Here is a 13,306-nt window from a genome sequence, read left to right as displayed (position 1 = left end):
AACTATTATCCCTTGGGGGACATTCCCACTTGGGTTAGGACATTTTTGGACAGGGGCTATAAAAATGGAGCAAAAAAATGTGGAATTATTTAGTGCATTCATGACTTAATTGAAAATAAGGGTGTGTTATGGGGATGGGTGGCAAGGTGAGGAATGGGACTTTATGGCCCTAGTTGCTGTAGGCTGTATTGAGTAGTTGCCAGCAAATTTGGATTCTAGTAGCCTAATGTCATCATCCCATGCTCAGAAACAGACTTCCCCTGGACTTTTGGGGAATGGAGTGATTTAATTAGTTTCCTACAATCAAAGTTGTCCTTTACAGGAGATGTGACATATCAAATGACTGGTTAAACACTGCCATTGAAGGCAATATTACTCGTGGTGGGACCTTTGAACCCTTGGAGACCATCAAAGGAAGTAGCCCATGAAAGATGTCTAATTCCTTGTTCTTTTATCTGTTGATTAAACTAATGCTAGTACTTTGCAAATGTGGTCTCAAAGTAGTTTCCTCTGCACAGGCAGAGGGTAAAAAGTATAGAGAGGAACAGGAAGCTAAATGCAACTGGATACTGTCTGCTGTCCTTCCAAGGTTGGTAACTGGCAAGGTAGATGAGGATTCAGCTGAGAATTATTGGCTTGACTGGCACAGATCAGAAGGTGTTAATTTTCTGCTGTGTGGGAATATGGGGACAGTGATCAATTTCGTTGGCAATTTTACTTCCAAAGAGTGACCTCCTGGAGTTGATACAGAGCAGTCTTGGAGCAGAACTTTCCAACAACCAGAAAGAAAAATTCACCAGTTGGCAGGATATTTTTTAATCACTATTTTTTGTCAATGTGCCCTTGGCTAGATGGAAGGTTCCCTGCACCACTCAGCCTGTATCTTTCACAACTTTTCCTTGTGAACTTTTGTTTGAAGGACTGCCAGATGCCCAGATAATAAGCACCTGGTAGTTGCTTGGCATTGTTATCCAGGAATTCAGCAAAATAATCACTTCTATCACCAAGGAGCTGCTGGCCTGTCCAGTGCCAGGCTCAGGAGAGGACAGGAACAGCTCAGTGGCTCATGTGCCCCACAGCCCATGAAGGAGGTGTAGCAAAGCTGCCTTTCATCCACTTCTGGAATTTATCTTCCCCATTCATAGATCCATGGCTATGCTTCAAGTTTTTCTGATCTCACACAAATCTTGGTGACATTTGGGCAACTATTAAGCCCCAGTTAATTCTTGCTAAGCATTTGTCCCAGTGTTTGGCACTGTCTGCTTTGGATATCTGAGGTCTTTCCTTGTGTAACTCCAGTTTCTCCCCGCAGTGGAGCAGACCTGTTGGCAGTAAATGCAGATGGCAACATGCCATATGACCTCTGTGAAGATGAGCCAACTCTGGATGTCATTGAGACTTGCATGGCCTATCAAGGTAAGGAGACTGAGCTTGTGTAAAACAAAAAAAAAATTAAAAATGGGTCAATGTAGTGCTAAAAATTACCTTGTTTCTCAGCTCTTGATTTGCCTCTGGAGAAAGGAAGAGAGCTGCTACCTGGCATCATTTCTTGGAACCTGAGTCTGTCTAGATTCTCTGATACCTAGATAATGATGAGGGTGGAGGACAACTGTCAGTCCCCTCAGCTACATGGCCTTTGAAAACCCTGTGAAGTTATATCAACCATGAATTATAAAGTCTCATTTTACTCAACCAGTGGAGACAAAGACCCTTTCTGACTCCTCTCTGTAACTGGAATTTTCACAGGAATTACTCAGGAAAGGATCAATGAGATGCGGGCTGCTCCAGAGCAGATAATGATCTGTGACATTCATGACATTCTTGCAACTGGACAAGACCTGAACAGGACTGATGCCCAAGGTGCTACACTGGTGAGTGAAACTGCTGCAGCTTCACTTCTGCCTTCCTTCAGACCGCAGGTTATGAAACCTGCCTTGGGGCAGAACTTGGACAAAATCAACATGCATGAGTCACTGAGAAGAGTGAGGAAGCTATTTTGCTCTTTTTCCGTCTTTTAATATATTGTTAGGTAGGAACAGGCTCTGTCCATGAGTACAGATGACATAACCTGGTGTCTGACTTTTTGAAGCAAATCCCTTGTCCATGTGAGCTCTGTCCTATCTGCTGAGCTCCTGGGTCCTGTCTGACAGTGGCTGGTACCAGCAGCTTCCAAATGAAAGTCCAAGAAATCCCTCAATGAGGAGCTGCAGAACATAGAACTTGCCCTGACCTCTGGGAAAACAGGATGAAAAGAGCTCACACAAAGTCTTGCTTCTCTCCAGTCCTGTTGTCTGACCTGACTCCCACAGAGGAGACAGTCCTCTGGTTTTCATGGGAGCAGAATCTGTATTGGGCACTCTGGAGACTTTCTGCCTCCTCTTCTTTCTGCTTTCCACAGTGTCTGGCTCATAAGTCCTTGGAATGCTGTGTTGAGTCACATAGGATGGCATCTGCCCCTGGGCAGAGGAGAGCACCAAGACACAAACACAGCACAAAGCCAGCTGGCATTGATTTGACTGAACAGGCACCAAAAAGGCTGAGCAATCCTGGGCCTGTTCTCTTCTTTTTGACCCTGAAAACATGACTCTCAAATCCCTGATTACAGCAGTGCCAGCTTAGGGAAAGTTCAGCAATGCTGCATTACAGGATGGGTCTTTCACACAACCTTGATCATTTGAAGCTTGAGTCCAGACACAACTGATACACCAGCCACTTGGTGTCATTTGTTTGATGGCCAGACCAAGGCAGTGTGTTTGAGTTTCTTAATCTGAATTGTCACCTGTAGCACATACCAGAAGCTTAAGGGGAGGGCAAGTTCCTTCCAAGATAAATTTGGATGACTATTTTTTAACACATTTTTTCCCCTTTAACAAGGTTTAGATACATAAATGTAAGCAGACACCTTGGCTTCCATTTCCATATCAACCCTGAGTCATTCCTTGTTAATTCATATGTTCTCTGGAGGGTATGACCCCGTGCTGGAAAATTTATGTAGAAACTACTTGCCAGAAGCATCAGAACTTATTTCTAGATTAATGTTTAACTGTGTTGTGGAACTCACATGGACATTTTTTGGAAGAAGCTTTAATTCTGCTCTTCAGCACAGTAGAAATAGGAAGAGCTCTGAGTTCATGCCTTCAGAGTCATACATAGGTCAAGGTTTTGCTCAGAGGTACAACAGCAGATGGCAATTATTAAAACCTTCAGAGACAGGAAGTGTTGTGGGAAACTAAGGGAGGCTATTACTGGTGTCTTCAAAGTGATGGTTGCAGCTGGAAGTTAGTATCTGAAAAATCAGATAGTCTTAACCAAAAGGAGCCAAAGATTTCAATGCTCCTGATTTTCAAATGATGAAAACAATTCTAGTGTGAGTAGCAGTGCACTTGAACAAAGAGAGCCTTAACTAAAACAGACTGAACATTTGATCCAAAAATCACATCCACAGCATGTAAGTGGAGAAGAGTAGAGATTCTTCTGGCATGACAAACACAAAGTTTACAGTGGATTATGTCCCCTACTGCAGGCTTACATTTTGATGGTGTTGCTTCCCTCAGATTGGGAAGCACTTAAGAATCCTTGATTTGGGCAGGTTGGATGGGGCTTGGAACAACCTGGTCTAGTGGGAGGTGCCCTTGCCCCTGAGGGGGAGTAGAAACTAGATGATCTTTAAGGTCCTTTCCAGCCCAAACCATTCTATTATTTTAAATGTGAAAACATTATTTTTCTAACCTGTATGTGTAAGTTATTTTAAGAACTGTTAAGCAGTTTCCTCTCCAAACAGGGTTACATGCAGCTAATATTGAGTCTTAGGAACCACCTGCTTCTGACCTGATGGAAATGCATCTACCAGATGTGAAACATGCTGCTTGGCCAGATCTAGTCTTGGATATTATCCAATAAATTCCACTAAAACTTGCTGTAAAAAACCTTTTGTGGTCTTTGCATGTGATTCATGCTCTGTTCCTTGTCTCCTAGTTGCATATAGCTGCAGCCAATGGTTATCTGCATGCAGCTGAAGTCCTTCTTGACCAGGGGGCAAGCCTGGATGTGAAGGACTGGGATGGCTGGGAACCTCTTCATGCTGCTGCTTTCTGGGGGCAGGTAATGATTTTTTCTAAATGTCATGTAGGAGGGTGACATTTCTTTCTGCCTGGGAAAATTATTCAGTCCTGTGCAAATGAAAGAAATCTGTGCTAGGGCTGGACTCTCTGAAAAGTGTCAGGTGATGTCCTTGGGGCTCCAAAAAAGAACTTGTTGCTGAGAAATTTGGGGAGAGTATGTTTGTGCAGTTTGGCAGGAGCAATGTCTAACATCATGCAGGTACCAGAATCATCTGAAGCAAGTTGAGCATGCATGCCATTGCTTCTTGTCTTACTCCAACTTTTCAGCTTTGAGGAGGAAATCAATTGCCAAAAATACCTGTACCAACTTGGTTTTCTTTCTCTTCCTTTAGATGCAGATGGCTGAGTTGCTTGTGTCCCACGGGGCTAGTTTGAGTGCCAGGACATCTTTGGATGAGATGCCAATAGGTGAGTTTACTAAGCTTGACAAAAAGAAATCACTACGAAAAGCTTTTCTCCCTAAGCATGTGGAGTCTTCACATGGTGCTTTTAGAAGCATTGACTTAATTTTTCAGGTGTCTTTAGAATCAAAGTTGCAGTCAGTTACTTGAACTGTGACTGAAGTTCCAAAAGTGCCTACCTTGTTACTTCTGAAAACGCTTCTTCCTGCTCACAAAAACAAGGGAGAAGGAATTTCTCAAGGACCAAATCTTTCTCCTGTGTGTTTCCACTCATGCTATCCCTGTATACCTGTGCTTGGGAATCTCCCTGCTCTTACACTCTAACCTTGGACCTGAGCAGCTGTTGAGTGCAGCTCTTGGGTGTCCAAATTCTCTGTGATGCAATGAAGTGTGGTAAGCTATAAGGGGCTGGAAAGGGAAGAGAAAGCAAACACAAGCCTTAGAACAGAAGTGTTAACATCTGACCATGTATATTACAACCCTGTGCCACATTTTCTTTTGGCAAAAGATTTTTCTGAGACTTAATTGAAAAATCTGTGCATCCCTTAAAGGCTGAAAGTTCTCATCTTCTACCCTGGTCTGTTTTGCTTTTGCCTATATTCTTTTTTTGTTTTGGAGATTTAAATAAAAATGCTGTATTCAGGGAAAATAAAGTCTGATAATCACAGAAATTTCTTTTCCTCCCATCCTGAAGCAATGAGACAGAGGTCAATGTATCCCTCATCCTTTCATGGGTGAAGGCACAGCATTCTGCAGAGATGGGACAAAATCCAGCTGAGCATCTGGATCACCACAAAGCTGAGCCCCTGTAGCCATCAGCTGCTCTTGTTTTCTGCTCCCGTTTAGGTGTCTAAATAATTCTGCCTCCCCTAATTTGTTTAGGGATTTATTTGTCTAAACACATTAATCTGCCTAAATTTCCCTTCTCTTCTTTCCAGCATTTGTAGCTGTATAAACAAGGGGGCACCGTGGTGTTACTGGCACCACATTTGAACCATCTCATTAGTGTTTTGGTTTGTGTTTGCCATAGATCTGTGTGAAGAGGAGGAGTTCAAGGTATTGCTTCTGGAGTTGAAACACAAACACGATGTGATCATGAAGTCTCAGATGAGGCATAAATCCTCCTTGAGTAGAAGGACCTCCAGCACTGGCAGCAGGGGGTAAGTGCCTGGTTTTCTGCAGGTCACCAGAGGGGCAGCTTGGCCACCCAGATGTGGTTGCAGAGGCCCCTGTGGTCAGCATGTGAAGAACAACCCATGTGTCCTTTCTGAATGAACTCTGAAAGGCAGGAGCTGGTTTTTGGTTGCTGAAGGCAGATCTTCTTTGAAGAGTGGTCCCTTCCCTAGGAAGAGGTGATGTTCCTCAGGGGGATAGTGGTCCTGCAATGTGGTGGTTTAAGAACTGCTCTGAACAGAAGGCCAAGTGGTGAGAATTTACCCTATTAGGTCACTGATGCTGGATGCTTCAAATGGATTAACTTGAGCTTCTCAATAATATGTCTCATGGACAAGATACTGTGCTCAGACAGTTTGCACAGGTCTTGATAGGATATTTGCTGGACACCAAAGCAGACCTGCAGACCACAAAACCCCCTAAACAACCTGTGGGCCCTTTCCCTCCACATTTACTCCCCTGGTTGCAGAGTAGATCCATGAAATGAGCTGTATGAGATCTAAGGCAGATTTAAATTCCTCCCACCTTTAATATCCACACAAGTGCCTTTGCTTTGCGTGGGTGCCAGGAAGCTAAATTCACCTTCCATTCCAGTGGGAGAGGCTGTGAAGAGCAAGGAGGGAGGGTGAGAAGAGCTGCAGGGTAAGAGGAAATGTCATGTTCTGCTCACAGCTTCGATGCCCCTTTTCCTTGTTCTGCAGGAAGGTGGTGAGGAGGGCCAGCCTTTCGGACAGGACAAACCTCTACAGGAAGGAGTGTGAGAAAGAGGCCATTGTCTGGCAGCAACTGGGGGCTGCAGAAGAAGGAAGAAATTCAGGTCTCATTGGAGAAATCGGGGAGACACGGTCTGACCAGGAGAATACAGACCCTGTAAGGAAGCTCTTCTGTACTATGGGAGGAGGAGGGCTGGTGTAGTGCAGGTTCAAAAGCAGTGGGTGCTCTGGGAAGGAAAGTGGCTGAAAAATTAATAAAATTCATCCATCAAATGGAAGCAAAAGACTAAATTCTCATTTGGCATAAACTGGCATATCTCACCCAAGTGGAAGGGCTGTTTTAGATTCACAGCTGCACAAACAGTTCTGAAATAAGGCCCTAGTGAACCAGTTCAGAAGAAACAGCATGTGCATTTCTCTTTACAGCTGACTAGCTGGTAATCACAAAAGAATTGTAAACTTGTTTTGCTGTTGTTTTTCATTCAGTTATTGTCATGTTATATTAATATGCTTATCTATCTTTTTTTTTTTTTTTTGTAAGTCCTTTTGAGTTAACACCCCATGTTCTTTCCGGGGGCTCACCCCATTATAGGGTCCTTTTAGTGGGTGAATCAGTGTTTGCACCCAAGTGGAAGGGCTGTTTTAGATTCACAGCTGCACAAACAGTTCTGAAATAAGGCCCTAGTGAACCAGTTCAGAAGAAACAGCACGTGCATTTCTCTTTACAGCTGAGTAGCTGGTAATCACAAAAGAATTGTAAACTTGTTTTGCTGTTGTTTTTCATTCAGTTATTGTCATGTTATATTAATATGCTTATCTATCTTTTTTTTTTTTTTTGTAAGTCCTTCTGAGTTAACACTCCATGTTCCTTGCTGGGGCTCACACCATTATAGGGTCCTTTTAGTGGGTGAATTCAGTGTTTGTGCTGCAGCACCTGGCTGGTGAAAAGGCCGAGTGTGAGCAGGCTTAGGAAGTTGTCACAGTGATGAACCATGCCATGGGGAACAGGGGAAGATGCTCTTTTTCTTGTCTTCTTCTTACAGAATTCAGTGCTGGAGAACTCCTCCCTCCTTCCAGAGTTAGCAAACAAAAGCACCCAGTGTGACTCTGAAATCCCCCTCCAGAATGGACTCATGGCATCTGCCAGCACTTACCCCTACACCTTTTCCAACGGGGACATCTGGAGCATGCAGGCTGACCCGGAGAGCAACCCAGGCCACATGCTGCCCTACAACAACCCCGGGCTCCCTGACACGCAGCAGTTCTGGGCTACCTACAAGGAGCACAACCACCAAACGCTGTCGGAACTGAAGCGGCAACGGGCGGCAGCCAAACTCCTCAACCACCCCTTCCTCAGCACCCACTTCAGCAGCGGCGTGGGAGGGGTTGCTGAGAACGGGGGTGAGGCCAAGTCGCAGCTCATTGCATCCAGGACTTCTCCCTACAGCTCCAATGGGACCTCAGTGTATTACACAGTGTCCAGTGGTGATCCTCCCCTCTTGAAATTCAAAGCTCCCATGGAGGAAATGGAAGAGAAGGTGCACGGGTGCTGCAGGATTTCCTAGTCTCACCTGTTTCTCACCCCAGAGGAAACAAGACGAGTGTGGGCTGGTTGGATCCATAGCAGGGGCAAGGTTGTTTGCATTCCAAAGGGAGAATCTGGTTATGGACATCCTGACTGCAGTGGCCACGTTCATCTTGAACTGTACTTTACCCTGCCATTGACTTCCATTGCAGCTGAATGAGTGATGCAGGTGGAGCAAGGCTCCCCAGGAGAGGAAGGGATGCACACAGGGATGGTGTAAAAAGAGTCGCCTTAGCCTTGCTCCCTGGGGAGGAAGGTATGGAGCACTGCCTCCCCAGCCTTGGCAAGTCATGAGATGCCTTGCAATGAAGTAAGGATCTGAATGAAAATCTTTGCATCTGAGCCTCTTGCTGTAAGTCACTAAGCTTCAGGAAGGTGACAGTTCAGACCTAAATTCTCACTTGTGTGCAATGCACACATCCTGGAGGAGACATCCACCCCCAGGTGGGGGGTTGTAAAAGTGGACAGAGCTGTTTTCCATGCAGCTGGATCCAGCACTAGCAGGGTCTGAGCAACAAGCAAGTGTAGGTGCTGTGCTTGCTTTAGGAAGTTTGCAAGGTGTTATCTCCTTGCAGTGACAGCTCACCATCACAAACTGTACTGGCTGGGTCCTGTTCTGCTCTCCTAGACTCGTCCCTGCAGACTGCCATCAGGTTCCCAGCAGAACTTTTCCTGGAACAGACTTCACTCAACAGGCTTAAAACTGATGTTGCAATACGGGGCCCTGGCAATAGAACTTCACTGCAATAAAATACTGACAAAGGTCTATATTGGGATAAGTAATTTAAAACCCTTATTTGTACTATTTAGACTCTTAATTTGTTAAAACTGAAAAGACTTTTGCTGATCTCACTTTCCTACTGATGCTGTTTACTCTGTATGCTCACCACAGATACTACAGGCTTTGCATTCTGATTTTTCTGGATTTCCAGAACCACAGGGCTTGGGAGGGATGAGGAGGAAAGGTTTGCTGACACAAGTCTAGAAACATCATGGAATTGTTTCTAATCTCCCTAGATGTTATGTTAACACGTTAACCTGCAGTCCTTGGCTGACTAACTGTTAAATCCTTGCTTTGGTAGTTGAACATTGCAGCAGGGCAGGAGGGAACATTGCAGCAGGGCAGGAGGTTGGGGCTTTTTGGTCTGGTTTTCCAGCTCCCATGCTGAAGTCATCGGCAATGATCAGTAGCTGTCAGAAGAAGACTTCAGTGCCTCTGTGTGCAAGGCAGTTGCCTAGGGCTGTGCAGTACCTAGGAAAGCCAGCACCAGTGTTTCTGTGTAGTCCATGTTGGCTCTGACAAACTACCTGAGAAACACCAGCATGGTGTAACCTGGGGGTTTGGCATTGGCTCTTGAGCAAGTGGAGGCTCTGCATACCTGGGGGAGACAAGAATGAGAGACAGCTCTGAGGAACTGGCCACAGTCGACATAAACTGTACCTACAGAAGTAACTATAAACCCTCAACCCTTTTTCTACACAGAGAGGCTATTGCACATGTAACTATTTGCCTGCATGAATATGTGTCTTCTTGAACAGCTTAAATTCCAAACTCTGAAAACAGAAGCCTGTTTGGGTCTCTGTAAGCCATCAATGGATTAAATCCAGCTCATGTAGTTGCTTCAGCCTGGCAACAGCAAATGCAGCTTCTACCCATCTTCCTCTTAGCTGGTGGCTGTTAGACAACACCACTCTTTGCAACTACACTTTCCTGTGGGCATCCTCAAAACCTTTTTTTCCAGGCTATAAAAAGCTGTCTTAGGCTGCCAGTGACTGTTAAGTGCTACCCTTTGCTCCCAGTCTATGGCTGGGGGTGGGTATTTTATGGTGCAGGGCTCTGGGCTCCTCATTCTTAGCTCCTTGGGGCAGCAGAAGTGGCTGCATAAACACCACAACCATGCCATGCAGGAAACATTTTTGGACCTGTGAGGGTACTACCAGGCTGACAATTTACCCTCTTTAGTTCTGAAGACACCATTCTCTACACTCAGCAGTTTTAGAAGCAAATTAGAAAATGATAGCAGATGATCTGATTTTTTTAAACACCTCAGTTCAGTCAAAAGCAGGAGGTTATTTTTTATGTTTTGAAACATTCCAAGAAGTTTGGCTTCCCCCATTATTGAAACACATGCTAAATGCAAGACTAGAAAATACTGCTTGTACTTGACTTAAACTTAGGGGATCTTAAAATCATGTTCTAGTAGAAAGAAGATGGTTTGGTAACCAAACAGGCTTTACCACATTGGTGTGTGGTTAACAGTGGGTCTTCTGATTACCTTGAGAAAATTATTCTGGGCTATTGCCAAGTGTAGCCTGGGTTTGACTGGACAGGGGGTGATGATCACTCAGATGCCCCTCTTCCCCTGTAGTGCTGGGGACTCTCTCCACATTCATCCTAATGAGAATACTGGACTCAGTGTAACAAATATTGGTGCCACTATCTTCTTGGTGGTGCAAAATTTGGGCCCATCTGATGCCTTCCCTTTCAGGGAAGAAGTTGGGTCCTTTTCCTTCTCAGAGCACTTCAACTCCAAGCAGATGGAAAGGAAACCTTTGAATGCAATAAGGTTAAGTAGTTTGAGGCTTGCTTTTATTGAGAGTTGTTAATACATTCAAACTTCAGGAAGCCAATCCATTTTAGACAAACAGCTTTTAGTCCATTGGTATTTCACTCTGTTTATACATAAAATTCCAGGACACACCACTCTGGCTGTCCTGTTGAGCAAATAACCAATTGATTTACTATCAGGCAAAAAATATTACAAATTCTGCATTACAAAACCACCCCCCCTAATTTGACTTAGCATTGAAATTACAAAATTGGCTGTAATTGAGCTCTTCTGGCTTTATCAAACTGGCTCAGCAAAGTCTAGTGCTGTCCAATCAAATGGAATCCATTCTTATTGAGATGAGAGAGTCAGTAATCAAGGAGTCAATTCCATGATATGTTCCACAGCCATGCCAAGTGTTTATCTCCCACTGGCTTTGGGCTGAAGCTGCATCAAAGTGGGACTTGTGAAAGTTGTTGAAGGGTGACCTAGACTGAATTGAAGAATCCTGCTGGTGTGCTGGTGACATTCTGCATATAAAGGGCACTGCTCAGGGAAGGGGCTGGCAAGTGAAGCTGCATGCAGAGCTGTTGGTTGTAGGTCTGGGACCAGAAATTCTGTAAACTGGATATTTAACCTGCTTCTGGTAAACTATTTTATAGAGAAAAACAGGCTCTTGGACAAGTAATAAACACACAGTTACTTTTACATGTGCACTGTAGGAGCCTACCTCCAGGAATAGGGTTTTTTGTCAGACAGTTTAGCAGTGTTACAGCAATAGTGGGGCTTTTGTATCTGTTTGTTTTAAAGACCATCCCACTGGAAAGCTCTGAGGTACAAAGCAGAAGGCACTTGGTTTCATTGGATATGAATATTGCTAAAAAGCTGTAGAAACTAGAAATCATGTTGTGATCAGCATATCTAGCACTTGGTTTAATAGAGGAAGATTTGGGGTTTTGGAGTTATGCTTCTGTTTTAAGGCTCAACAAACATCTGAGTACAGATTCAAGGTCACTTTACTGAGCTCAACCTAGAAAGTCTCAGCAATGAAATGTTGGATAAGGGCTTAAAATCCATTGCTGGGACCTGTTTGATGTCAGGCCTGCATCTGTATTTCACACACTAAGTGATGTGATTTTAGCCCACTTAGTCTCACTTCTGTGGTGCTCCAGACTCTTAAAACCCTCCCAGATTTTGGAAGAACTGACTCTAGCTGGTGTGATTCTGTACCACCTTCCAGGTGTGGTTGAAGAACCATGTGGATGAGAAACTCCTGGTAGGGAAGAAGAGCATGGCAGGGCAATAGCAATAATAAATCAGGACAATACTCAGTGGATTCTCCAGTTTATTGAGCAGGGTCTTATTTCATGGGGTTGGAAGCCCTTACAAGCTCCCAAATGGCATTACAACTTCTGTTTAGTGCCCTTCCCCTTTAATCTTGAAATTCTGCTTACCTAAATCTTCCCTGCTGAAACTAAACCAGCAATAGCATGAAAGAGGAATATCTTAACCAAGAAAGCAATAGCACTGGTCTTCAGTGAGCCATAGATGAACTGTTGTCCACGTCCTGGAAGGTGTTCTCACTATGTCTGGATATTTCTGTGCCTTATCATACTTGCTAAAGGTAACTTGCTCTCTGTAAGGTCTGTGGTGACTATACAGTGCTGTTCTTTAACTTGGAGACTGTTTTCCAAGGGGATAACAGTTCAGAGCCTCCCAGATGTTGAAGTTTTTACCTGCTCTTTCGGTTTCTGTCATGATCACCAGTTCCTCTCTTCCTAAACACAGAAAGGAAATTAACAGGGTCTTCATCCTAATTGACTAAATCACCTTGACCTACTTTGTTATTGCAGAACCTGGAACATGCTTGTAGCAGAAAGGTCTCTTAGTACAGAACACAGCTGGTATTTACATGTTTCTTTTGTTTTGCCTGTGGCTGTGGAACAGAATTTGGTTGCTCTGGCTGTTCAGCTTTACTCTGCTGTTCTCACGTTGGCCAAACTAGTAGTGGGCTTCTCAGTTCCACCTCACAATTAGAACTGGGTTCTTCAGGCAACATCTGATGTGGCGAAATGACAACCTAGAATATTTCAACCACTGAAGCTGTGGTAGTGGAGATCCTGCTCAAGATACCTGTCCCCAAACCTACACCAGTGCAATGCTCTGCACCCACAGCTGGAGGGGAGCCTTAGTATTGTCACCTCTACATCTTCAGCCTATAGATTGGAGTGCAGGGCTGGTGTCAGTACCCCTGGTACAGCTCAGTGTGACTGCTGCATGGAAAGGTTACTAACAAACCATGGCAAGCCTTCTGCAATAACTCCTCATTCCATCCATCAGTAGTAAATGACGTACAAACACAACCTGATGAAACCTATTTGATGTAAAAAGAATTTAAATAATGTAAGAACTGTATATTGTATTAGCAGCTTTGTGTATAAAATGGCATTTTGGCAATCAGAGTCTAATATATTTAATTTTCTTTCTTTTTTTTTTTTTTTTTTTTTTAAAGAGGATATTTGATATTGTATGGGACTTATTGCTATTGTAAAGTATGAAAAGATGGTTTCTTAACATGTCGAAGCAATGCATAAAATCTTAAATTCTATGTAAAACTCATGCCAAAAGGGTATGTCTGACAGTATTAGCACCTGCCTCAGTGTCTTTAATAGAGAGATTGAATTTTTTAATTTAAAAAATTATATTAAATTTCTTTTAATAATACAAAAAAAAATATAATAATGCCCGAGTTTTCTTTCATTGG

General features: G+C 43.8%; 1 protein-coding gene across 2 annotated transcripts in view; it reads left to right on the top strand.

The window, feature by feature from the left end:
* The window catches only part of PPP1R16B (protein phosphatase 1, regulatory subunit 16B), a 44,019-nt gene extending 35,260 nt beyond the window's left edge, over nucleotides 1-8,759 (top strand). The window contains exons 4-10 of one of the 2 annotated variants that reach the window (XM_009994047.1): nucleotides 1,313-1,416; nucleotides 1,747-1,871; nucleotides 3,976-4,101; nucleotides 4,454-4,529; nucleotides 5,553-5,682; nucleotides 6,397-6,565; nucleotides 7,452-8,759. In XM_009994047.1, the coding sequence (XP_009992349.1) occupies nucleotides 1,313-1,416; nucleotides 1,747-1,871; nucleotides 3,976-4,101; nucleotides 4,454-4,529; nucleotides 5,553-5,682; nucleotides 6,397-6,565; nucleotides 7,452-7,973 (1,252 nt within the window). In that variant the 3' untranslated portion in view covers nucleotides 7,974-8,759. The remainder of the gene's footprint in view (nucleotides 1-1,312; nucleotides 1,417-1,746; nucleotides 1,872-3,975; nucleotides 4,102-4,453; nucleotides 4,530-5,552; nucleotides 5,683-6,396; nucleotides 6,566-7,451) is intronic. The other variant, XM_009994048.1, reaches the window with a different exon arrangement.
* Nucleotides 8,760-13,306: the final 4,547 nt, after the last annotated feature.

Source organism: Chaetura pelagica, unplaced genomic scaffold, assembly GCF_000747805.2.
Source record: "Chaetura pelagica isolate M959 unplaced genomic scaffold, ChaPel_1.0 scaffold143, whole genome shotgun sequence".
Classification (NCBI taxonomy): domain Eukaryota; kingdom Metazoa; phylum Chordata; class Aves; order Apodiformes; family Apodidae; genus Chaetura; species Chaetura pelagica.
Note: the sequence above shows the minus strand (reverse complement) of the source record. Positions and strands in the feature narration are given on the sequence as shown.